This window comes from Anas acuta, chromosome 13, assembly GCF_963932015.1.
Source record: "Anas acuta chromosome 13, bAnaAcu1.1, whole genome shotgun sequence".
Taxonomy (NCBI): domain Eukaryota; kingdom Metazoa; phylum Chordata; class Aves; order Anseriformes; family Anatidae; genus Anas; species Anas acuta.
In genome coordinates, this window is record NC_088991.1 from 1,439,400 (window position 1) to 1,466,398 (window position 26,999).

The 26,999-nt window shown below is 39.2% G+C and overlaps 1 protein-coding gene across 5 annotated transcripts in view; it reads left to right on the top strand.

Moving 5' to 3' along the window:
• Positions 1-26,999, top strand: part of TENM1 (teneurin transmembrane protein 1) — a 918,746-nt gene that overhangs the window by 818,704 nt on the left and 73,043 nt on the right. For all 5 annotated transcript variants that reach the window (XM_068696724.1, XM_068696723.1, XM_068696726.1 and 2 more), the window contains 4 exons: positions 12,310-12,526; positions 19,354-19,473; positions 21,217-21,478; positions 24,629-24,896. In XM_068696724.1, coding sequence (XP_068552825.1) covers positions 12,310-12,526; positions 19,354-19,473; positions 21,217-21,478; positions 24,629-24,896 — 867 coding nt within the window. The remainder of the gene's footprint in view (positions 1-12,309; positions 12,527-19,353; positions 19,474-21,216; positions 21,479-24,628; positions 24,897-26,999) is intronic.

Consider the following 26,999-nt stretch of genomic DNA (forward strand, 5'->3'; position numbering starts at 1 on the left):
AACACCCCTTTTAACAAGTCATTTCTTTCACCTCCTTTCCACTATACCCACTATACCTCATGTACAGGGATATCCAATGGATAGGCAAATGAAAAACACACTATCTTAATAGTCCATGCCTGTCAAAATGCATCCGCAATTCACTCTTATGTTAATATAAGTGAATGTATTTGCAAACATAAAGCATACATTCAGAGATTATTTTTGTTATTGTTAATCTGTTTCTTAATGTTACCTTTGAGACACAGCACAGTTCTTGCAATTATCCAGACCTATATTTGAATGACTGATGAATAAGCTAATGCAGAAGGTAATGCATAAGTAATTTTTTGAAAGTACTATAAAGAGAGCCCTGTGCTAAAATAATCACTCACTCTTTTCCACCAATTGAACCAGGTCATTTGCTGCTAGGTGCTCCCTACCTCTGATCTCTGTAGCCTTGATTCATTTCAGAGCTGTGTAAATTTTAGGATTAGTGAGAAAAACACATTTCTTTCATGATTAGTTTTTGCCTCATTTCCAGCAGTTCATTCTAGTACATTCTAATGTGTTTTTTCAGGATAAACATCCAGTCTTTACTTCAAACTTTCCAGTGGCAGAAAAGTCACAATATTCCTCATTGGCTGTTTTCAGATTAAGTATTCTTCCAATCTTTTTTAGGAACACTTGATTTACTGGACAGTCAAGAAGGGCTATTGCTTTCCTATCCTTTACTTGTTACCATCCTTCACAGCGGGCTTGCCCCCTTTCCTAAAGCTATGCAGGTTTCTCATTCAGTGTATAAATGCATCTGCCCCAAACATGCTTATGTTTTTTTTTCCTTAGACTGTATACTGGAATGTGTTGAAATGTAGTCTATTTTACTGTGTCACGCTTACAGACCATCTCAGTGTCTTGGGTGAGGTCTCATGGCCCAACATCATGTCAAAAGTTAATACGATTGTCTATTTTCATCTAGGTCATTGATAAACTAGGCTTGATTGAGGGCCAAGAGCTGAGGTCACTATGGGACCTCAATAGAAACACTCTGACTCAGTGATGATTCCTCATTTACAGATATATTTTGAGACCTTCTGATTTTGTTTCCTGTGGGCTCTAATACCACACTGTCCTTTGGCAAAGGCATCCTCTTTTCTGAATCCCATTCAAAATTGCCTTATTTCTCCCTCATCCTTCCTTTTTCACCTTATTTCCAAGGCCGCTGACAGCCATGTCTCTGCCCACTCTCCCGGCTCCTCTATGCCGCTGTGTATCCCTTTCACACAAGGTCCCACAGCTGGGATCACTGCCCCCCACCTGCTTTCCCATCTGTCTCGTGCTGTCCCCTGCTGTCCAAGACACTGACTCACTTGCATACGTTCTTAAACCTGCCCACAAAAATTCTGTTTTCGCTTTAATGTGTGTAAACCATTTTCTGATACACTCTGTGAACTGGCTGTATATAAACAGCTCTGTATTGTGATTTTCTATGCTTTACATGTATATTCTGCAGTAACGGTGAGTTACTGAAAGAGCTGGCAGTCTTAACTCTAAATCTCCTTGAATTTGTCAGTTTAAGGCAGACTTAACATCATTTCACTGCAGGTTTTTAAAGTAATTTTCTTTTTCTTTTTTAATGGCAACATAACGTACTAGGACAGCTCTGTTGACATTACAATTAGAGATAAGTGCAGAGAGAAATATTTAATTAATCTGACAACTACAGATGGGCTAAATGTAATTAAGTTTCCTTTGCAATCAATTTTATATAAGAAAAAGAAATTATATCTACATATTAAAACCACTTCTCTTTATATATGAAGTTCATAAGACCTGATTTGGCATAAGTGTAAATTAGAAAAATTCCCCTAAAGTCATTGAAGTTACACCAGTTTTAAGTTAATGTGAAATCAGAAGCTGATTCCTAGTGTTTCAGAGTTTGTATACACATATAAAAACAGAAATTAGGAAGGAGACATGACATTGTCTGTTAAGCCCTACTTGCTGGGAGGTTGTGCCTTAGACTAGGAGAATATTACGGGGGCATAACGAGTTCCCATCCATCAAGCTCCATAACTCATTTAGACTTATAAAGATGAAAGCTATTACGTTTTTGCCTGCAGTTGTGGTGAGCTGAGAGCATGCACTTTAGCTGAGTTTCCAAAACTCCGCTGACAGGTAGTCGCTGCTGAAGCTGTTACCATGTGATCAGTCAGTCAGCAGCATGTAGCCTGAAAGGTCATGCTCCAGACCTAATTTAGTGCCACCTACAGTCCATCTCGTGGTATTCTTACCTAGGAAAGGTCTTATTTATTCCAATTATGTTTAAATCAACCTTTTGTGTATCAGTCCTTAAGAGATGTTTTTCTTTTGGAGGAAGTCATAACCAAAGAACAAAGTTGTGGTAGTATTGAATAAATATAACTTCAAACAAACTCAACTTCCAGGAGTTAGGCAGCATGATAATTTTCTGTAGCTTCCAGTTGATTTATTAATATGCTACTTTCAGAGACTGGAACCCTAAAATTTTTACTATGTAAAAATACATTCAAATACATGGTAGAAAAAATGTGTAACTTTAATATAGAAATACAGAAGAATACTTGTTCTAGCAGTTCCAACTGCAGGGATCAACTAGTGTAATTTATTTAGCATGAGGAAGTGTTAGCATTACTGTGTGGTCTGTAGCAACAGCACAAAAGCTTTGGGAAGGAGGAAGCTTTGATTTCTTCTTTCAAGGACTGCTGCACTACTATAAACATCAGCCACAAGCATATTTACGGTCCCAGCTCTGCAGACGCTGAAGCACTGAGTTATCCATGGTGGTGAGGTTAAACACATGCAGAAACACTTTCCTGAGCAGGGAGAGAGAGCACTGTTTCTTTCAGAGCCCTGTTAGTATGCACAGTACTTGTGCCCTGACTGTACCAGAGCTGTCTTTGCCATTCCCTCTCAATAACTCTCTGTTAGCTTTTTCCTTCTTACAGACTTAAGGGCATGTTTACCTGCTCAAATATCACTACAAATATCATTGGAAAGGTCTTAGCATTAGAACAGATGTACGACGACATGGCTTGTACTTGCTCTTGTGGAGTACATCTGCAGTCTGTTAGCAGGGTGATGTCCATTAAATAATGCCATGATGTTGAGCAGATGTCCTTTGCAGTGAGGTATGCCTTTCCCTTGCCATGGCTTTCCTCAGTTTTGCAGGATTCCCCATTTCTTATTCTCAGTCTTTCATTGTCATGACTGACATGATTTCATTTTCAGTTTATAAGATGAGCGTTCAGCTCATTTAAGCAGCTCGTTTTCTCCTGTCCTGCCATTATTTAGACTCTCTTTGGAAGCTTCAGTAGCTGCAGGAGACTTCTTGGAAATGCTTTGCTGAGCTCTGTGCACATGAGCATCCATGTCCCATGGCTGCAGAGGCTAAGCACTGGGACATGCAGGGTGCTCAGCACCAGCATGCAGCTGAGCTCACTGCCCTTTCAACCCCCCTGCAGCTACTCTTCCTACATTGTTCTTGCGTGTACGGGTTGTTGTCTTAAGGTCAAAGGTGCAGCCTGTCATTCCCTTTAATTTCTTTGGTACTGGTCTCTGTTTTAAGTTTGCTTGGATCACTTTTCATCTTCTTTTTCTTTCATGAATCAATATTGACTTTTTTTAAGGAAAATACTATTTACTGCAGGCTTTGAATTCCCTTCCAAATATCCCTTCAGTCACTTCAGACAGTTATTGCAGCTTTCTCCAGGCTTTTCCATGCACAAGAAAACATATGATTCAGCATAGCCTTGGTAGATAGCCAGCGCTGCTAAAATATTGATGTATTCCTGACCTATCCATTGGTATTTTAATAACCCATTCATCACAGGGATATTGAGTCCATATATAAGTAATATGCTATTATTACACAATATAAATAATACTGATGGGAATGGTTTTCATTGTTGCTGAGCAGCGAGGGCTCCCCAGGGATGCCTAGTTTCTGAAAATCATACCTTGATATATTTGTAGTCTCCTGTGTATGGAAGGCCAAACACCACCGTTGCCCATTGAACAAAAAACTCTGTGCAGCCTTTCCACAGACCCAATGGTGGGTTTGTACTTACACAACACCAGCATTCTCTGCTAACAGCTTCACTGTTTGGTGCATGCTATGTATTACGGCTAAAATTTGAGAAGCTGCTTGGATTAATGCATACAAATAAGCAGTAGAGTCTCATCAATGTTGCTGTTGCTTAGTCTCTTCCAAAGTTCCTCTTTGATTCAGTTTGCTCAGATTCCTAGCAACCCTAATTGGGCTTAACTGAGCCTGCAGTGAAACAAGTTGGCACAGGCATTGTTTAATGCTTATTTGAAAACTGTAAAAGCAAGCAAGCAAATATAAGTTGAAGACTCCTGTGGATTTTATTTTTTTTCAGAAATCACAGCAGTGTTCAGCAATTGACTGTGTGAGTGTAACTACTGAAAAGCCCAAATCCCTCAAGAGTTCAGAGTTCTGGTATCAAGTGTTTTATGTTGTCCTGCATAAGGAGCTCAGAGAACAAAATCTGCTTACCGAAGGGAGAAACTTACAGCTCATTTTGCTTTCTGTGCAAATGTTCTAGATATTCATTCTCACAGCTTCATCCCTACCTTGCATTAATTGGGATCTGTATGGAGAGGTACAGCACTGACACGGGCACTGCTGGGTCGCTCTGAAGCAGTGAAAGCGAAAGGCATTGGTATTATTAATACTAAATACAATATATTGCTTGGGGATGGTCCTAATTATGATGTGAGTGAGCATGTGTGTTTCTTAGTAACATATGTTTGTGAATATGTCTGCATACATGTATATGCAAGTAAAGCATAAGCATATAAGCTGCTACTGCTTGTAGCGTTCTGGTTTTGGTGTTAACCAGAGAACTTCAAACCTACTGTAGTTAACAGTAGGTTAGTTAGCAGTGCCTTCTCCACATGTGACAAATCCTGAAGAGGTGAGAACTGTGTTCTTTGAACTTTACAGCAGAAAAATGGCAATTTTAAATATTACTCCTATGTATGTTTTGCTTGACAGCATTTGATGATAGGGGTAGTTTATTAAATGAAGTAACCCAGTAATGTGGGAGGTAGAGTTCAATTGAATTTATCATTTCCTGATCCAGTCAATAAAGCTTCTCAGTGGTTTAGTAGAAAAGAAGCTGTGGCGAAAAGTTGCTGCAGGCTGCACTGGTGAGCTGGGGGAGGTAATGCTGCTGCAGCGGGAACTGCTTTGTTCTTTGCTTCCTTCTCGGTGATCTCCCTGGTGCCTCTCCAATGTCCTCGTGGTGTTCCACCACCTAGAAAACCTCTACCAACTGTGATCACCAACCTGTTTTCAGCAGTGTGTTACTGTGACATTCCCTGTATTTGCAGCCCTGAATTGCAAGTGATTCAAGGGTAGATGAGCAGACTAGGAAGGCCAGGATTTGAGAAGTAGATGACATAGAGATATTCATACCAGGCCACAAATATTTGACTTGTTCTTGTTCCATGGTCTTTCTCTTAGTTAGCGATATGGTTTAGTGGAGCTTAGCAATATGGTTTAGTGGAGGACTTGTTAGTGTTAGGTCAGAGGTTAGACTAGGTGATCTTGGAGGTCTCTTCCGACCTAGGTGATTCAGTGACTCTGTGATTTACCCAAATCTGGTAAGCAAATAGTTAGGCTCTTGGAGAGTAACCAAGGAAGAAGCGGATCCATAGAACTCCATACAGTTCATTTCATCATATTTGTATCTTCTTCCCACCACATTAAATATCAAAAAAACCTGTGTAACCAAGAAAGTTTATATTGTTTGTTGAACAACATTGTGTGATTACATTGACACAAATTCCTGACACGGTAAATAATAATATAATTCTTAATTGAAAGTTTCCCAAAAGGATCTCTTCACTAGCAAGGAATGGGAAAATCTTGTCCTAACACTGCTACAGCAGTGTGGGGAGGAGTGCTGTGACTGAAAAGAGAGCAGCTTGTTTTGGCATGCTCTGCCCTCTCTTTGAAGTTTTTTAAATTATTTAAGAGTTCTATGAAGTGCTTTTTATCATCAAGTTGGTCTTTCTGGATTTGATTTTAGCAGTAATATTAAAAATATTTTGATTGTCTAGTTTACTGTAAAAAAAAAAAAAAAAGAAAGGTCTGTCATTACCTCTTACTTACAGAACAAGGTACCTGTTAAGTTGTGAAACTGTAACACTTGCTGTCCCATGAATTTGAAATTTGTCTCACCAAAATCTGAATCACTTTATTATATAATCACTGTGAAGGTCCCTGACTGCCTTTTATATAAAATATATTTTAAAAACACTAATAACAAACCTAAGTTATTTACACCCCTGTTATGCATTTTAGCCTACACCTATGCTGTGATGCACTGTTTGTAATTGTCAGTAAAAACTTCAGCATGCAGGCTCCCCTGCTGTATGAATTACAGTTTTTGCTATTTGTAGTGGTTTGTCCATACTCTTTACTGTTGTCTCCTGAGATTTAATAGAAACCCTTCTGTTTTCTTAACACACTGAGCTTTTAATAGTTTGTTCCTGATATGAAAACTTAACTAAAAGAAAATGTGACCATTGGTTGAGAATTGAAAATAAGGCATTTGTAGCATTTTCAAGTGAATGAGTTCGATTATAGACAAGAGCTTATAAACAAGATATTTTTTTTTTTCTGGGTTATTCTACTGGATTAAAAATCTCATTTTAAATATGATTGGCTTGTTGGAAATGGTATCCTCACATATACTTACTAACATGATTTGTGTTGTCATAAACTGCCTTCATATGTAACTTGTGATTCTGTACCAGTTTGTTTACCAAGTTTCTTTTAACGGGCATCATGCTGAATTACGGTAGTAAACAGCCCAATAATAGCTAAAGAAAACATTTATAAGAGGCAGGAATATCTGATTTAGGAAATACTCTGCAAGTGGAGGCTTTAACTTGTATATCTTCACTTTTCTGTGTTACTCAATCCAAATAAGACAAGCTATGTATGTGCAAAGGCTGGAACAAGATGCCCTCAATAATTTGTATTGGAATAGTTCTGTTCCAAAATCTCAGAACAGTTCACGTGCATGTGTTCAACGTGAAATGTTTGTTTGGAGGGGTTAGTTTTTTTTTAATTCCTCTAAGTTAAAACAAGGCTTCAATGAGCCTAACGTGGAACAAACAATTTATTTTGGATTAAAGGTTCCACATTGCCCCCAAAGTAGGTATTTTATTATTTTACTTCAGCAAAGTGTGAAAAATATTTTTCAGTTTCACATGACCTGTTTTCTTTTTCTAAATTCTGTTTGATTGTTTGGAGAAAAAGCTAAAGTTGTGCTATTGTGACAATTCTAGTTAAAAATTCTTAAATAGCTGCAGTACATAAATTCATGGTGCTGTTAAGACAAATACCACCCTGGGTTACTCAGAAAGGCTTCTAGGACTTCACACCCTCACTAGAGGGAAACACCCTTTCATAGCCCTGAGAGCCTGGTGAGGAAGATGACAACAGGTGCAAGTAATTGAAGCCAAAATAACTCCATTAGCAGAATCTGTATGAGTTTGTAAGATAGTCATTTTGCAACAAAAAGATGAAAATAGAGCCTGGCTGGAAAATGGAAAACTACTTCCCCTTTGCCTGGTTTCTTTATGTATACAGCATGTATGCAGAGTGCTTGTTGCCGAGCATGTAAGCTGTTGACCAATGCAAAAGACAATGAGGATTCCATTAGAGGAAGCTATTGTAAAGTATTTAATTGTCATTTCAATATCTATTTCTCTTCTAAGGAAATCTTCAGATTCTAATACTTATGTGAATTTTCACTTTTGCTTCTTACATAAATGAGAGAATCAGGTCAGCTCAGTTCCCACATCTAATAGCTTGTTGACAAGGAAAAAATTAATCAGAGTAGCTACAGCAGAATAAATTACTCCAAAATAGCTTCCTCACGGATGCTGTTATTCTGGAATAAGTATGTCTTTTTCACGATTATTACTTATTCTGCCCAACCAATGTTTTTCAAATTTCCCAGGTAGACAGCAGTCAGCTTTTTAGAAATTAGTTCCTTCCAGAAAATACCTGGGCTCCTTGAAGAAGGCTTGTCACTGCTGCAGCCATTTACCAGCAGAGATCTGTCCTGAGTGGTTACATCTAACCCCTCAGAGCCTCCATGGGAATCTTCATCAGTACAGAGTAAAAGCAAAGGATTTTATTTCCTTCATCATCTTTTCAAGTCTGGTAGAAATATTTAATATTTACAGAGTTGGAGAACATGGTAGTAATTTGATGTTTTTCAGTTCACTTGTTAAGAATATTGTGTCTCATTCCTTCGACAAAAAAAAAAAAAAAAAAAAAAAAAAAGAGAAACAAAGAGAAACAATAAGAAGACTTTATTTTTGCTTGCTTTTGAGGTTTCAACCCCCAAAAAAACTTTTTTTTTCACTTTTTTTTTTTTTTTTTTTTTTTTTTTTCCTGTCAGAACACAATGCAAGCCCCCTGGCTTCGTATTGCTAACTCCTCCATCTGCTTCTTGTATGGCTTTGTTTAGACAGGAGGTCCCTTATTGTTTCAGCTTACTGATTTCATGCAGATTTCAATAGCATTTTAGGTTTTCTTGAATATAAATTGACTATTACACTCAAAGTCAATGCACTCAACATTGCCCTGTGAAGCTCTTCTCCCAGTGCTGGCATATGCCTGTGTCTTCCAGGACTGGGGGAATGCAGAAGCACTGACCTGTAGCTATGCCAGCTTTGCTAGACCTGAAGTGCTCAGATTATTGCTGTTAGCTATCTACAGTTGCTTTGGCTCATCATTACACAAACTAGCCTGATCTATCTGATTTCCCAGCTGCAATAGGATGGATCTGTTAATATTTTTTGTGTAGCCAAACAATCACCTTGTTCAAGGTCAGGCAAGGATTTTCAGATTCCAGGAAAGCCCATTCCATTATACTTGTTTGTTCAGATGAAGGGCTTTTTCTTTCCTTTCGAAGTGAATATTTTATGCTGTTATTTACTGAGTACTCACACAGTGCAGCGTGCTCTGTTGAGAAAAGAGCAGAGCTGTCTGAGGGTTGGTCTTGCACCCGTTAAAGTCAATGACAAAGCTACAGCAGCTTTGATAATGCAGTTTGCCCTGAGGAGGTAGGGTTTTATAGACACAAAGTGTTGGTATGAACAGAGCAGGAAAAGTCAAAGTTTGAAGTGAAAATGTCTGACAGTATGTTGATGCTGTAGCATTCCAGTTTTAACACAAGGGAAATCCATACAGTGATATGATGACTCCACATTCATACAGACTGACCTTGTTAAAAATACAAAGAAGAGATGTCTTTTTTTGAAGGTTAAAAAATATGATGCCTTAATCTTGCTGTATATGCATTGCTGTGCTTGTCAGTCTAAGGAAGTTAGCAACTGGTAAATCATAAAATGGATATTTAAGGAGATACTTGGGCATTTCAACGTACCTTTTTAAGTCTGACTGTTTCTGGTAGAGTATGTAATTTAGGCAATTTGGACATCTAAGCTGCCAGTAGATGGAATTAAATGCCGATAGTCCAATTTTAAAATTTATTTAGGTGCTTAATTTAGATTTACTTCAGTGCTTCACTGTTCAAATCACAAATCACAAGATTTGGATGTTTAAGTAAATTACATTCACCCCCAAACAGAGCTGTAAGTTTGTCCCTGAAGAAATGTAGATTTTTGAAAAATCAATTATTTCTCCTGTTTTTCATGCTTGAAGAATGGAGGGAGGAGAAATAGGCTTGTTTTCATTTCTCATATTTGCTTTCCTTGGGCAAACATCCATGGAGAAGACTGTACCTGTCAGGTCACTGGGACACAGCCTGCATCAGGGTGGGGGTTTGTTTATCACCAACCGCAAAAGGACTATAGTCATGATTCTGCCTTTTTGGATCATTCTAGTATCATGACCAATAAATGAAAATAAACATCTTAAAGCACATATAAAACTATTGCAGTTCTTAAATAAAAGTCAGAAAACTGCAACAAAGATCTTTTTATTATAATTATTACTACAGTAAGGATGCTTATGAGACTTGGATAACATTTCAGATTGTGTTATTGCAGACTGGTTAGTGAATATTCTTCACAGGTATGAATAGACAGTAGGGATAGTGAAGGTCTGTTAGAGAGATCAGCTGCACAGGGTGGGTCGTGCACTTGGTGGACTAACAAGTGTGTAGTGCAGTCCTGCTCTTCCACAGTCACTTAGTTCAGAGCTTCTGTTTTGTCATTGTTCTGTGGGGACATTATGAGGTGATACAGTGTTAAAGACTAGAGAGAAACACCCACCCGGAATTAAGCATGTATGTAAATCACAGAATCACACAGAATCACAGAATTTCTAGGTTGGAAGAGACCTCAAGATCATCGAGTCCAACCTCTGACCTAACACTAACAAGTCCTCCACTAAACCATATCCCTAAGCTCTACATCTAAACGTCTTTCAAATACCTCCAGGGATGGTGACTGCACCACTTCCCTGGGCAGCCCATTCCAATGCCTCACAACCCTTTCGGTAAAGAAGTTCTTCCTAACATCCAACCTAAAACTCCCCTGGTGCAACTTAAGCCCATTCCCCCTCATCCTGTCACCAGGCACGTGGGAGAACAGACCAACCCCCAACCCCGCTACAGCTTCCTTTAAGGTCCCTGTAGAGTGGGATAAGATCGCCCCTGAGCCTCCTCTTCTCCAGGCTGAACAAGCCCAGCTCTCTCAGCCGCTCCTCGTAGGACTTGTTCTCCAGACCCCTCACCAGCTTGGTTGCCCTTCTTTGGACCTCGCTCAAGCACCTCGATGTCCTTCTTGTAGCGAGGGGCCCAAAACTGAACACAGTACTCGAGGTGCAGCCTCACCAGAGCCGAGTACAGGGGGACAATCACCTCCCTAGACCTGCTGGCCACACTGCTTCTGATACAAGCCAGGATGCCGTTGGCCTTCTTGGCCACCTGAGCACGCTGCTGGCTCATATTCAGCCGACTGTCCACCATCACTCCCAGGTCCTTCTCTGCCTGGCAGCTTTCCAACCACTCATCTCCCAGCCTGTAGCTCTGCTTGGGGTTGTTGTGCCCCAGGTGCAGGACCCGGCACTTGGCCTTGTTGAACTTCATGCAGTTGACCTCAGCCCATTGGTCCAGCCTATCCAGATCCTCCTGCAGAGCCTTCCTACTCTCGAGCAGATCGACACATGCACCTAGCTTAGTGTCATCTGCAAACTTACTGAGGGTGCACTCGATGCCCTCATCCAGATCATCAATAAAGATATTAAAGAGGACTGGCCCCAGTACCGAGCCCTGGGGGATGCCACTAGTGACCTGCCTCCAACTGGATTTGACTCCATTCACCACAACTCTTTGGGCCCAGCTACCCAGCCAGTTTCTAACCCAATAAAGCGTATGCCAGTCCAAGCCTAGGGCAGCCAGTTTCTTGAGGAGAATGTTGTGGGAAACGGTGTCAAAAACCTTGCTGAAGTCAAGGTAGACCACATCCACAGCCTTTCCCTCATCCGCCCAGCATGTCACTTTGTCATAGAAGGAGATCAGGTTCATCAAGCAGGATCTGCCTTCCATAAACCCATGCTGACTGGGCCTGATCGCCTGCTTGCCCTGTAAGTGCTGCGTGATGACACTCAAGATAATCTGCTCCATGAGCTTCCCTGGCACTGAGGTCAAACTGACAGGCCTATAGTTCCCCGGGTCTGCCCTCCAGCCCTTCTTGTAGATGGGCGTCACGCTAGCTGCCAGTCAACTGGGACCTCCCCCAATAGCCAGGACTGCTGATAAATGATGGATAGGGGCTTGGCCAGCTCCTCTGCCAGTTCTCTCAGTACCCTCGGGTGGATCCCATCTGGCCCCATCGACTTGCGCACATCCAAGTGCCGTAGCAGGTCGCCAACCATTTCCTCATGGATAGTGAAGGCCACATATTGCTCCCCATCCTCTTCCACCAGCTCAGGGTACTGGGTATCTAGAGAACAACCGGTATTGCCGCTAAAGACCGAGGCAAAGAAGGCATTAAGCACCTCAGCCTTTTCCTCATCTTTTGTAACATGGTTTCCCCCCACATCCAGTAAAGGATGGAGATTCTCCTTAGTCCTTCTTTTTGTGTTGATGTATTTGTAAAAAGATTTTTTGTTGTCTTTAACATGCTTTAAATGCTTTATTGAATTTGAATGTGTCATAATCAGTGTGCCTTCCAATTGATTAAATACCTCCTGTGCTTTCCAATAGCAAACACTGTGCTTTGTTCTCAGAATCACTCAATTTCCTGAAGTTTCTATTCTCTCTGTTTTAGATGGCTTGACAGACTGTGTAGACCCTGACTGTTGTCAGCAAAACAATTGTTATGCAAGTCCTCTCTGCCAGGGTTCACCTGATCCCCTTGACCTTATACAACACAGCCAACCGCCTTTCTCTCAGCATCCTCCAAGGCTCTTTTATGATCGAATCAGATTCCTTATTGGGAAGGAAAGCACTCATGTGATCCCAGGAGATGTCTCATTTGAGAGCAGGTAAGGTTTGTTCTAGACATAAAAGCAATGAAATATTGAAGTCAACTACTGAGAGTCTTACATATTGTATTCCCATTATCACCCAACTAGTTTATAAAAGTGTCACAGTAACAAACACTACTACTAATTATCAAGACTTTGACTGCTGTGGAAGGTAATCCATCTTGTACTTGAAAAATAAGTGGGGGGAAGTTCAGGTATTCATGCTTTAGATGTGTGTAAGGGCAGGAAGCAGAAAGATGAGTTGGATTCATACATGCTGTATTTAGTCACCTTTCTGCCCAACAGAGTTTATGTTATTTAACATGTTATTTACATATAATCTAGTAATCTAATTAACAAACTTTTTTAAAAACTGTAGATGGATTGAACAGTGTGAAGTTTACCATTTTGTGCTGCAAGTTATTCTTAAACTGTCATGCAAACAGTAGTGTGTGATTTTTGAGCATGCAATTGGCTTGCACTTTAACAGGAAAAGACTGCGCAATAGGAAAGGGGCATTCACTTGCTTGGAAACCTGGAAATACGTATTTTCTTGAACATTTGAAATATAGGGACATATAAGTTTTTATGCTGTAGTTCACCTGGGAAGCTATAACTTACATGCTGACAAAGAGATCTACAAATCATCCACATCACCTAACTATTACCCTGCCAACTAGGCCTATACATTAGATAAACCATGTTCCAGTAATAAGGGCATAAGATTTTTTTTTTCACAGCACAGTAGATAGCACTTAGGTTGCAACCCCAACTTCATTCCATAGCTGCACACAAATTCAGTGCACTCTGTCTTTGTAACTTATTCATTTTTAATAAAGTAAATATGTAAACAGTCTTTATTGATCTAAAATACCTAACCATTTAATCACTATTAAAAATGGAACAAGATATTATGAATACATAGGGCAATAGGGCATGAAAATGAACTACATTGTCAGGTGGGTACAAAAGCACCCACCTGACAATGCTGGGTCTCTCGGAGTGTACATCGCTAATGGAAAATGGTGCCATTGCACCTAGTACAAGATCCTTGGTTGGCTGTACACACTGCACAGCAGACTGCAGTTTAAAATACTAGTCACCAGTGGAAGATTTCCCTCATCAAAATGCCTTCCGGTGAGGTGTTTTCTCAAAGGAGGTGAGCACTCAAGTCACCTGTACAGTGTTCTGTGACACTGCGAATGTTAGCAGCCAGATTGCAAGTGCATCAGCGTGCTTTTATAGATATAAGGAACTGATCTTTTAAAGCTATCATTGATGGGATTTAACTTGGATTCAAAAGCTTTTTCTGAGTATTTTGTTTCTTTACCCTTATGTCCGGCATGCTTTTGGAGAACCAAGAACATTGAAGGCTTGGGTGTGAGCAGCAGCCCATCTTCACCATGGTTTGATACTTCAGACTTTATAATACAAAGGAATACAATTTGTAGTTGGGTTGGTGCATTGTTTGCACCCCAGATATTATTTCCTCCTACAGTAAAGAAATCAGTTGGTTTGCTGAAAAGATCTTAGTGATTCAAATGGGGCTGTCTGTATCTTCAGAATGAGGACAGTGCCTTAAGACTCGCACTGTGCCATGTCTCCTGGGCTTTGTCAACAGTAATCTGCAATGTACTGGGCACCCTAAGGAGTTCATCGGTCCACACTTTGCTTGATCCTCAAGCCTTCCAGGCTGTTGAAAAATTGCTCATCCATAAGTCAAACATTATTAAAAACTGCCAGGATTTTCCTTAAGGATGACAGAATAGCAGAGTCTCAGGAGGCAATGCTTAGCTGCGCTGTCTCTGTTCAGAAATCTTACCCTGACATAGTCAATCTGGCTGTCATCTAGTGTCTGTTCATCTCCTGGGATTTAAGATTATTGAAAAAAAAAAAAAAAAAAAACATAGGAAGAAAACAGTTACTACAGTAAATACATCAGAAATCTGTGATCCCGCTGACCTGGTAAAGACCAAAGAATGCTTGGGTTTTTTAATCTCCTTTTGGCTACTGCTGAAGAAGTCATCTCCATGCAGATAATATTAACTCTTGGCTGCCTGCAATGCCACTTATTTTATAACACTGGTGATTCAGCAAGAAGCACTGGAAGGATCAGATGAAATAGTAGCATTCATTTATTTTGGAGCATTGGCATCCATTCCCACTGGTGCTCAATTTACAGAATTTTGCAAAGCTCCTTTGTAAGTCTCTGAGATCATTAGGAGGATTAAAGAAGAAACATCTATCTGATGTATTCAGTCTTCTGACTCAAATGACATTGTGCAGTGTTTTACTGTAGTGTATGTCAGTGGAACTCCAATATGGGTGATGTTTGCATGAAGCTCACTGTAGATAAAGCCAATTTGATATTGAATGGCTTTGGGAAAGCTATCAAAAAAAAACATAGAAGATTATCTTTGTACTTCAGGCAGACCATGTTTGGTCTCTGCCGTATCCTGGCAATTTCAACATCACCTCACATACTGGAATTAGTTGTTCTGACAACTGCTGGGATATCTATCCTTTTGCATTTGCATCTTAGACTTTAGATTAGATATAATTTTTAAACACTTGGCTTCTACAACATAGTCAGTGTGTTAGCTCAATGCATAGACCAAAATTAATGTTAAGGAACTGAATGTTTTCAAAATATATTTTACTTCTTTTTTATGTCAAAACCGTCATTTGTACAGGGTTTTTGACTTGCTCCCAACCTAAACAGTAACATGCTTAAAGGCAGATTAGACAAATTCTGAATAAATGGAAATGTACTTGCTTACATCAGGAATGATTTTGACCCACTGCATGTAGCACGATGTAGCGGATTAAAATGTTTTTATCAACTTTCCTTCTCAGGAAGGTTTTCAGCTTGTTTCTTTGCCGAGTGTTTTTAATGCATGCTGCTGGCAAGCTATTTGACTCACTGCAAATTGCCTACAAAAGGGGTCCAGTGCATGGTACTGAATTAATTACCCTTCAAAGGCTGCTTACAGCAACATTGTCAGCAGGAAGAAATGAATGTACCTTACTAGCCTTTAGCTTAATTTCTCTGATTGAAGGTTTTAATCAGAAATGTAATACAATAAATGACATCTCCTGGTAAGGTGACACTTGCGAATTCACAAGTTGCTTGACAGAGTTCCACATCTGAACCTAATGTCTCAGCTGGAGGTGCTCAGAGAATATTAGACACAAAAAAGTCAGCACACAAAACAAAAGCAGAAAAATAACAAATAAGAAGTAGTAGAGCAAGACAGGATGGTGGCAGAATAATAAAATGCTTTACAAGCAGTGAAAGAATGCATCTAGAATTTTAAACTCCTATTTATTTTTAAATTAGAGATGTCAAACTGCCTGATGGCAGAGATCAGACATTCACAGAGCTGAGCTCCTCAGTTACATGTGGAATGACCCATGAAATGTTTATAGAGAAATCCTACTTTTTTTAGGCCACCTGCAATCCAGAGGAATTTCTGCTTTCTCTCAAAAAGCTGACTGCTCCCTCTAGATCTGCAGGCTTAGTACAACGTACCAAGGGACTTGAAACATTTTTAATAAATTTGAAAACACCAAGGCAATTTATAAGGGACATGTTCCTTCCCAGATGCACTAAATTGGAAAAGACATTTTTGCACTCACTATAAAGTTAAAACATTTGGGCAGCCTTAGTCCAAGATTATGCAATCTTTGCAAGTTAAGTGACTGTTGGGCAGAAAGCATGAGCTGTTATCACACATGAGAAATAAAAGCAGGCCAGTCACAAGTGTGTAGAGTAAGTTCTAGAGGCTGAGAATAAAAAGAGGAAAAAACAACACATCAAATATAATGATCTTTAGAGGTTTCTCTGTTAAAATTAAGAAAAGCAGTGAGCAGTAGCAAAGGTCTAAGGCTCATCTAGAAAAAGGGTGAATGCTGAAGCAAGGAAACTGTGAAATGAGTTAAAAGTGACATCACTGCAGGGAAAGGGCTCTAAAAGTTCTAGTAAGAAAAGGAATGAAGTGAAGTCTTCTGCAAGTAGCGAAGCTGCAGGGGCTCTGCAAACCAGTGTGCCTCCCTTCAGAGCCTGGCTGTCCACTCTGTGAGCTGTCAGGGCAGTGGGAAAGGAGAGGTAGCCTGCTGCAACCTGGGGGTGGTTTGTTACTTCCCAGAGCCCTTGGTATTAGCGCCAGACATAAAGTAACCAAAAAAGGTTTTAATACCTGCAGTAAATGCAAAAAATAAAAGTAATTCTGATCAAATGCCTTGTTGGAGACTTAGTAGGTGCTAGTAATTCAAGAAGAGGCCAAAGAGTAAAGACCCTTCGACTTGAGTGGGTAGTAAAAAGACAGTAAATAATGAGGACAAATGTAGCAACACACAGGAAGGCTTGGAACATTTGAAATCTAAATGATTGGAAAGACAGTTCTATATAGATAAATGTAGAATAATGAGGTTTATGAGTCTTTATCACATGTTGTAAATATGTGTGGCTTGTAAAATATGACGAATAAAAAAAAGAGAAAGTTGAAAAATAAGTCTCTTAATATTATTTATGAATAACAAGAAGTGAATAAGTAGAGGAAAGAGACTATGTATGAAATAATGAAGACTTTGATGAGTTGTTATCACACGAATCCGTGTGCTTGATAAAATATGAGGAAGGAGTAGAGTCAGAAGATGTTTTTTTGTGGAAGAATCAGTGAATGAACAAACAGGAGTTCTAGAATAATATACTAAATAATGATGACTCTTAGGGCTCTCTCAGACCAATATGCTTTTTAAACAAATGGAGTGCACTAATTAAAGGGATTAGAAAGGGAAAGGCAGGTCTACTGATGGCAGAAGCATGAGAAAAAAATAGAAATCAGTAGTTTCTATTCTAATAAATCAAGGAGTAATTGAACCTGGCTGTTCTATTTCAGTGAGTCTTGTGAGTCTGTTGAGATGCACAAGAGCTTGATTGCCTCCACTGGAGCAGCAAGTTTTGCCCACAAAGAAAGCCACAACCAACTTAGTTAGTGTAGAAGATGAAAAGGTGGTACATCGGAGCTCTGTTTTGCATACTTGTGTTCATGCAGCTTCTCCCATTCCTCTGGGAATTCTCAGCACCTTTGCTGATATCCTGGGAGCACAGAATTCCTACTAGCGACTGTGGTGAATGGTGTACTCACAAATGGGTTAATTTTTACTTGTTACATTTTGTCACAGTCAGTTGTGTTTGGTGATATCATAGTGATAAATTAATGTTCTGTCAAATGGTTCTGGATCTTAGGAAACAATTCAAAACTTTCAGAAATTTATGGTCTCCAACTTGCGTACATGATTTCGTGATCAGTTAGTCTCTCAAGGGATATTTCTTACGTTTACATACAGACTCTTAAATAATTTTCATTTGATGAGCTGTTTTTTCTTTAGGATACATATTCACTTCACAAAGGTAGGGTGTGTCTATTGAGGTCTAATGTGAACTTTCAACTTGAGGGGACAACATAACAATGTTTAAATGTGTTGTCTATAGTAATTAATAACAGTTGCTGCTATAGGCATCCTAATGTTTTTGACCCTACACACCTTAACGTTATCAAAAGGCTTCTGACTACATTGCTCACTTCAGCATTTGAAACCATATTTCCAGGAAATATGTACTATTGTATCATTAGTTCCCAAAACCTGAATCCTTGCAGGCAGAAGAGGTGTACTAATGTAGAGTACCTGAGGGCAGGGGGCAAAAATGCTGAAAGGTATTTTAGTGGAATGTAGCTGTGTAAGTAAGCTGTTAGAAAATCTCCCTAGGTCCTAATCTGCACCATTAGAGTATTTCACTTATTATTCTTCATCCTTGGTGAGATTTGTCTCCTTTATGTTTCAGTCTTCAAATACATAAAAGGCCAAAGCTGCAAAAGAGAGAGAAACTTCTTCACCACGTCCATTCTAGGGTGAAAGTAACAGTTTTGAAGGACAACAGTTCAGATTTAGATTGGACGGTCTGAAGAAGTTACCATGAGTAAAGCACTCACACAAAAGCATTGGAATGGGTTATTTGGAGAGGATATAGAGTTAGACAAACATCTGTCTGGAGTAATGTAGGTATAGCTGATCTTACTGAGGCAAAGGAATGGACAAGATAAACGCCTGTACTTCCTTTCAGTTCTTGTTTTCTATGATTCTGTCAGCCTTCAATTGGACCCACTTAGTAATGCGTTCACTTTCCTGCCTCTTGATTTTGATGTATTCTGTTGCACTGCCATGTTCCAACCTCTATACTAGAATGGAAAGATTTTTATGCTGGAAAGAGTGTACAAATCCGATGTGTCCTAGAGGAAATTTAAAAGGACACAACCTGTGATGAAGGATTCAGAAAATATGCTATGCCTGTTTAGGCGCTCTTTAGATTTACCTACATAACTTTCTGAAGTTCAGCAAAGACCATGTGTCTCACTGCTGCCTTATCACATTAGTTCAGCTTTTTTTCTAACAGACAGCAATGCCCTATTCTTAGCAGCAAAGAATGAGGTTTCGTTCTCTTCTTTCACAAATCATCACCACTAGAGCTGCAGCAAGCTAAATCATGCTATCAGTGAAACCTTTGCATTGGTATTCAATGGCAGAACAAATGGTGTCCTGAATATGGCTGGAAATGGAAATATATTCTTGATACACCACTGATTCATAGGACAGCCTGTGTGTCTTCTTCATGAGATAATGGTTTTCCAAATCAATCTTTTGGGCTTGTTTGAATTTTCTTTCAAAATCAAGTCATGATGAAATCACAGTAGTTCTGTCTGTTTGGGAATGTGTAGCACCAATTTTGAAGTCAGTACTCTTCTCATCCTCCTGATGTCCTCATGTTGCCCTTTCTGTTACAGCCGTGCATGTGTCATTCGAGGCCAGGTGCTAGCAATAGATGGAACACCTTTGGTTGGAGTGAATGTCAGTTTCCTACACCACAATGAGTATGGATACACCATCAGTCGACAAGATGGAAGGTGAGATGTTTTTGTCACTATGTAACATTTTTATAGTTAGGGCCATGTACCACCACATGTGCATGAGCCAAATTCTCATGGAGATCACTGTTCATAGTGTGGACTCAGGATGGCAACTGACCCTCTGCTCTGGGAGCACACTTATTTAGAGCTTGGTGTGGTAAAGGAACTAATGAAGAAAGGGAAAAGAGAAAAAAATGTACAGCAACAAGATTAGTGACATTCAAACACCTGGAGTCAAATTCTGACAGTACTGCTGTACCAGCACTTCCTTGACATTTTCAGTAGTTGAGTTTTCCCTGTCTTTCCTTTTTTTTTTCTGTCTTCAGATGTAAATCTTGCAAGTAGTTTATTGAGGTGTCAACAAAGTTAACTACTTTAGCTGATCACCTGAGCCACACAAGTAAAAGTGGGAACAGACTCCTCCCAGAGCCAGAATGGTTAAATTGCTGCTCTGCAGCTAGTCCTGCACAATTCTGTCTTCCTTTGTCTTCCCCAACCTTGCAGGACTGAGATGAGTTCTCAGAAAGATAAGTTCCTGTATGTTCTATACTGCACTCCAGGGTTCATCATCCATTGCCAGTAGGGTCATGATTTGTTCCTGAACTTCAGTTGGATTAAACTGCTAAAAGCTACATAAGACTTCATCTCTCTTGGCTGTGTTGTGAATGACAAGAAGTCAGAAGCTATCTTCCAGCAGGGAAAGAGTATAATTTGTCACTATTTCTACAGGCTTTTTTTGTTGTTGTTGTTTATTTGTTTGCATTAGTAAGTTTATAATCATAAAGAGCATGCATATTTATTTTACCTTAGTTTCTTGACTTTCAAATCGCACTACTGAAAGTTAATAATTACCATTTCCTATTTACTCTAGTTTGGAAATAGTTGTTGCATTAAAATATGCTACCTGTATTTTGCTGTGAATATAATCGGTATCATTTGGGAAATGTAATGAAATATGCATAATTAGGTCTGACTTCTTATCACAGATTGTTACCATCAAAAGTCTCCATAATAGATGCATTCAGTAATACAGACGGTGAAGTATCTATTTACATATTATCTTCTGTTGTTTGACTGTGGATGTCAGAAGCTCAGAAAATTGAGACCATGTATATTTTGCCTTCTGTGTCTCACTGCTTTGCAGCCCATATTTGCCGAAGGTTCTTCATGGTAGCTCCCAGATCACCTGCCTTACTTACAAGAGGTGATTCAGTGCTCACTGCAATTAATCGGCGTCTTTCCCAAAATCTTCATATCCTGCACAGAGGGGTCACCTGCTCAGTGTACTCAAGCTTTTTCTCCTGCAACTTCTAGAAAAAGGAAAAGAATATGTCAAGAAAGAAAAGTCCTACCAGGATGTTAGACTTATCCTGTCTATTGTACCTTCATAAACATCCCTTTCTTGGCCAGGAATTTTTTGTATAATCCAAAGTGACTGGGTCCACACTTCTTTTGTTACAGATGACTTGTTAATATCAATTCTGGTTGATAAATAGAGGAGAGAAGGGAAAAATAACAGTGAAGTGCTATACCTTGCTATTGATGCATACAGGGAGAAAGCACAGAGAGGTAAATCTTCTTCACTGAATACTAAGGGGACATCAGGAAGATATACTTGAATGATTTTACATGGTAAATTAAGGGCCATAATGAGCAATATAAAGTTTTTGTTTGTGATGCCCTGAAAGTAGTAGAAATGGGATAAAATGAGAACAAAGCATTTTGTTTTGTCTTTTCCAGTTTTGACCTTGTGGCTGTTGGAGGCATCTCTGTCACTCTAGTTTTTGACAGATCTCCTTTCATATCTGAAAAAAGGACACTTTGGTTGCCTTGGAATAGATTTATCATTGTTGACAAAGTTGTGATGCAAAGAACGGAGTCAGACATACCATCTTGTGACATCAGTAGTTTTATCAGTCCAAATCCAATTGTACTTCCTTCACCCTTGACAGCATTTGGAGGATCCTGCCCAGAAAGAGGAACCGTTATTCCAGAGCTACAGGTAATGAAATTACTTTCAAATGAACAATTTTATTGTTTGCTGAACAAGTTCTAGACAACGTTAAAGGTTACCGTTAATTGACTTAATTAATGAAAACTACATATTTATTTGGTAATGGTGACAAAATATCTCTAGCATGGAAACATTTGGTTATAATGCAAGTAACAATGAATTTTGACACTGAAAGTCAAACAAATCCATTTATGTTAAATTTGCCCCCCATTATTCATATCCCCAAATTATTCATATCATTGTGATATCATTAGAGTTTTGCCCATCATTTCTGCCCAAGGCATGTAGACTTCTATTCGATATTTGTGAACACAAAAACACATAGACACCAAATGTACACATGCTAAAAAATTAACCGAAATCAGTGGTTACAATTTGAATTCAAAATTTGCAGTCTCAGACTTTAAAACTAAATTGTAGAGACGGTGTATGTTGAGTATTCACTGTAGACTTGCTATATCCCTTTGTCTTCCCTTTGTTCCTAGAAAGTTCTGAAAGCGCTGCTGTGAAAAAGATGGTAGCAAATAGTGAGCAATTAACTCCTGTGATGTTACTCACTTATCACAATGACACCAATGTAGATCTCTTTAGTACTGTTATGCAAGATGTTTTTCACTTTCTTTACATTTTGTTAATATTTTAAGATATGTTATACCTTACCTCAAAATAGAAGGAGGAGGTGGGGAATCCTACCATGATTTATTATTGAAATCATGATTCATTTATAGTGATGCACAAAACCATTCCTAAGTTAAAGATAAACAGTGCAACTTCACCATACATCTGTGTGAGACATGACCCAATATCCTATGAAGACTCCAAGGGATTTTTCCTCCATTCACATCTAGTTCTTTGCAACAGCATCTCCAGCTATATGTTAGCTGCTTGTCTTTACTACTTTCTACACACTAACACAAAGCAATTTGAACATGATCTTTTGGATTGTATATATTTAAATGTCTTTTTTTTTTTTTTCTTGAGACTCCCTTGAGTGTTTAGAACCACTTTGTAATTAACTTTGCATTTAACTGGTCTTTTATTTGGGACTTAAAAGAGGTTATCTAAGTGGTATGCACAACACAATACAACTACACCTGTTTCAGATCGTGTGAGTCCCCACAGTTTTTTGTATGTTGTTTGAACACTTAGAGTTCAAGCAATAAGACCTCTTTTGATTTCTCTTTTAATTGCACTAAGCAAGTATGGAGAGTATTTTTAGGCTAGCTACAGATATGAATATTTCCATCCTTGTTACTTTTTTCTCTTCCAAGTGTTGAAGAAAACAATGAAGGGTCTCTCTGTAAGAGACTTCTGATTGAACTCTGTGATGTTTAAACATCTGTGTATGTGTAAAAACATTATCATGGTTCAGCCAGCTGATGGCCACAGGGTTGCTTCACAGAACATACTAAGTGGCACTAAGAATGTTAGTTAAGAATAACTGATGTGCATCAGTAAGAAAAAAAAAAATGGGTTACATTCCTTCACATGAGGTTGTCTTGTTTTTGTTTTTTGTTTGTTTGTTTGAAAATGGAGGTACCCAAAGATGCAGTCTACTCAGAGAGAAATTGATCCCAGTCCTTTTTTTGGCATTGGAGGGTCCTTAGAGTGTCAGCTTGTATTGTACAGTACTGGGAAAAGAATGAAAAATAACCCAGAATAATAGGAGAAGGAGACGCATTAACGTGTATTAATGCATGAATATTTCTTCCTGCTTTTCTGTTAAAAATAAGAAGAGATGTCAAATGCATGACAGAGGGGGCAGCTGGGATGTCAGCAGGAAAGAAGGGGAACACTGCAAATCAGGAACAATAAAGGGAGCAGGATTTCCCTGGCAACACTACATTTCATATGTTGAAAGGACAAGTGCTGGCAGGCCTCCAGCTGTACTGCAGCAATCCTATGACAGTGATACTGTTGCAGTATGTAAATAAGAGTGTTTGGAAAGTGAAAAAAAATATAGTTAAACAAGAACTATAGCAAAATGGGAATACAAACAAAAGAGTTTGTGTTTTTCCAAGCTTGACTAATGTAACATTGTGACAGGTTGGCTTGTTATTACTGAAATACACTAAAATCATTAACCTTATTAAGGTTTTTAGTGGCTTTTGAGTGACTGTGCTGGTATTCTCCAAGAAGCCACTCTCTTCTCCTGTCTGTTCCATATCAGTCATCCCCATAAAAGCTCATTTCCCTCAAGATCACAAGAGCTAGCTCCCTTTTTGTAGCTCCGAGGTCCATCATTCAAAAGGTCAAGGCCAAGCTTCTCTTTTTCCCACACAAGTTCACAGTCTTGCAGTGCCTCTCATTGCTGGGGGCTTAACTTCATTGCAGCCAGGAACTGATACTACCCCACCATGGGCCGAGCCATGCCAGCTTGAATCCAAGTGATTCAGACAATGGCACTGACAGCAGTGCTGCGGGATGTGAACTCCGTTGCACACCCTGGGCACTCACCTGTTAGCGAGACAACGACACCCGTGCTGCTTCATCTTCTCTGCTATGTGTCACCAGTTATCTTATTAGGTTTCCAATGCTGTGCCTTCTTAGGCCATGCCCCCTCTGGCTGGAGTTTAGCCTTACTGCCAGCACTTCTGTGCAGAAACTGCTTTAGCAGGAAGGTTTGTTTTCTTTCTTAGCTCTCCCCAGGTTAGAGTTATTGCCTCCAAAGCAGGGTAGTGTCTTCAAATCAAAAAGTAACGTATGAAGTGTGTGCATATTTAAAATATATATATATAATTGTTTTTGATTGTATTTGGGTTTACAACACTCATCAAGTAAACCAAATAATAAAATGTAATGCTCATAGAGATCATTATGAGCTTTAATGCTTATATGACCACAGAGGTAGTATTTGTTCCTCAGCAGATAAACATAAAGAATTAGAGGAAGAGGTTCTTTATCAGAATAGATGGACTGCCATCCAGTAAGTTTTCATTGTTGTCCATTTTGTAATATGCCTGGCTACTGCATTGCTCAAATAAACACAAGAGATCATCACTGTAAGTGGTACTGTGTTCACATCATGATTGTGAAAACTAAAGCAAGCATCCGTTGTTATTACAAATAAACATAATTGTACTTTTTTCCTGGCTATAGATATAATAATGTTTTCATGTTGTTGTTTGTTTTCCCAAGGTGGTCCAGGAGGAAATCCCAATCCCTTCAAGTTTTGTGAAGCTGAGTTATCTGAGCAGTCGAACACCAGGATATAAAACTTTGCTGCGCATCATTCTGACACACGCAACCATCCCTTCTGGAATGACAAAAGTACATCTGATAGTTGCTGTTGAAGGACGTCTGCTTCAGAAATGGTTTCCTGCTGCAGCCAATTTGGTATACACATTTGCCTGGAATAAGACAGATATATATGGACAGAAGGTGTCTGGTCTGGCAGAGGCTATGGGTACGTAGAATTACCTTAATATAAGCAGAAGCGCTAACATGCACTAAGCCAGGAAAATAGAGCTTATAAATTTTGTTACCATACTTGCATTGTTTTTACATCAAATGCCTCTTTAGCTTAGTTGACCCATGTGATATCCTAGGAACATTTATTTTCTTGTTCCTCTGATGTCATCTTTCCAATTTAATCAATTTGAAAATCCCTGTTTCCTTCTGAGAATGGTTATGTACTAATGGCATTATATTCAGCTGTCTTTGTTTTGAATGTTACTTTGAATATGACCTTTGGTGTGTCATTGCTTCTGTCATTTTTTAGCTGTGACATTTAAAATGTCATTTCCACTTAGGGTTTACAAAATTCTAACTTTGAGGCACACTTTCTTTCTCCATTTCATATCCCTAACAGTTAGGACTTCTTGATTTGTTGTTTAAAAGTATTTCTGAGAAAAATACCACGTTTCATCATCTATTTTACCAAGCAGCACAAACAGCAATTTTGAGAATTGCAACAGAAAAGTTGTCAGTGAAAATACAATTTAGCCAGCCATTGTTGTCATGAATTTCATTATTTAGTTTCTAAAAGACATGCTATTTCTTTTAATTGATTCTGGGGTTATATTCCTTAATGGACTAATTTTACAAATACTTTCTATCAAGGTTATTTATTTTATCAGTGGAGCTTAGTACTGTGAATAAGCCTTATTCACTTCTGTAGAAGTTCTGACTTGCTTTTTAAGTCAGAAGGATTATAGCAAGAAGCATTGGCAGGATCAGGCTGTAAAATAAGAATAGCAAGGGCTACATGAAGCCAACCTTCCTCACAAGGAATACATAGCCAGAAGCTGCATTAAGGACCTGTTGTGTCATCCTTGCAGTTAGTGTGCCTACAAATTGGCCAGTGCAAAGACAAAGGTGCCATCCAGGCTGTGCTAGCTCTGGCAGCTCCCAGCACATCTGCACTTGCCTGTTATCATGTGCTCCCAGACAGGTAGTCTGTGAAGCATCTGTGCGTAGAGGAGATGGGAGAAACAAGGACAATAGCACTTTCTTTCCTACCTAGAGAATCGTGTAGAATTAACCATTGTTGTCAGCAAAGGATAATGTTAGAATCAAAAATAGAGAGTATGATTTACATCATGAGTTGTACACAGGAATATACCAGAAAACAAGGAGCTTATTTTAGGGCTGTGGTCTCACAGCCTATTTAAACAGACAGAAGTGCAGGCTGCTGCCAGAGGGGATGTTCCTGTGTTCCCTCCTTCTCCCATGGGCCACCATTCACATACATTTGATCATGAAATGAGCCAGATCAGGAACAAATTCAGCTAAAAACTGAAGCAACCAGAAAATAATTGATAAATTTTCAGCTTCTTTAGTTTCCTGATCTGCTTTGAATGCTAGTGGAGCAGCATGGGTCTTCTCATTTCAGCTGTAGCTCACACGTTACAATTGGCCTAAAGAGATCAAATTCACCTTTAGCATGAGGCATTCTGAGTTGCTGCATTATCCCAGCTGCCTCCGATCTACCACATCCAGCTCACATCTGCAGAAGTGTGGACAGCTTTACAAAGGGGACAGTAGGTGCTGGCACTGACACAGCGCTCTGGACCCCTGGGTTTGGCATGTGGCAGGGAACAGGAGCATCCTTTTCAGCTCATCTCATGGAACTTCATTGTTCGGGGGCAAATCTATCCCTAGCCGTTTACAGAAACAGCTTCCTGCTTGTACTTTGCAGTGATGGAAGGTATTAAATGAGTTGTTGCCTTCACATACACATATTTCTGCAAATCCAGAACAAAAGCAAAACTCCAGCATGCCTTTTGGGCACCCAGGACCAGCAATGTTACAGGAGGCACTTGCAGCTTTCTTTGTCTCATTTACACAAGCCCTGCATTCAGGCTCTGTCAACACATGTTAACGCTAACATGTTTGAGATGGAAAAGTTAGGTACACCAGCTCCCTCTCCATCATTTAAGAGTCTTCTTATGATCATCAGGTCTAATACATGCCTAGAATTTAAAACAACTCAAATCAAATACATAACATCTTCTAAATGAAACTGTAGTTATAGTAGACTGTAGATGTTTGTAGATTCCCAAATTAG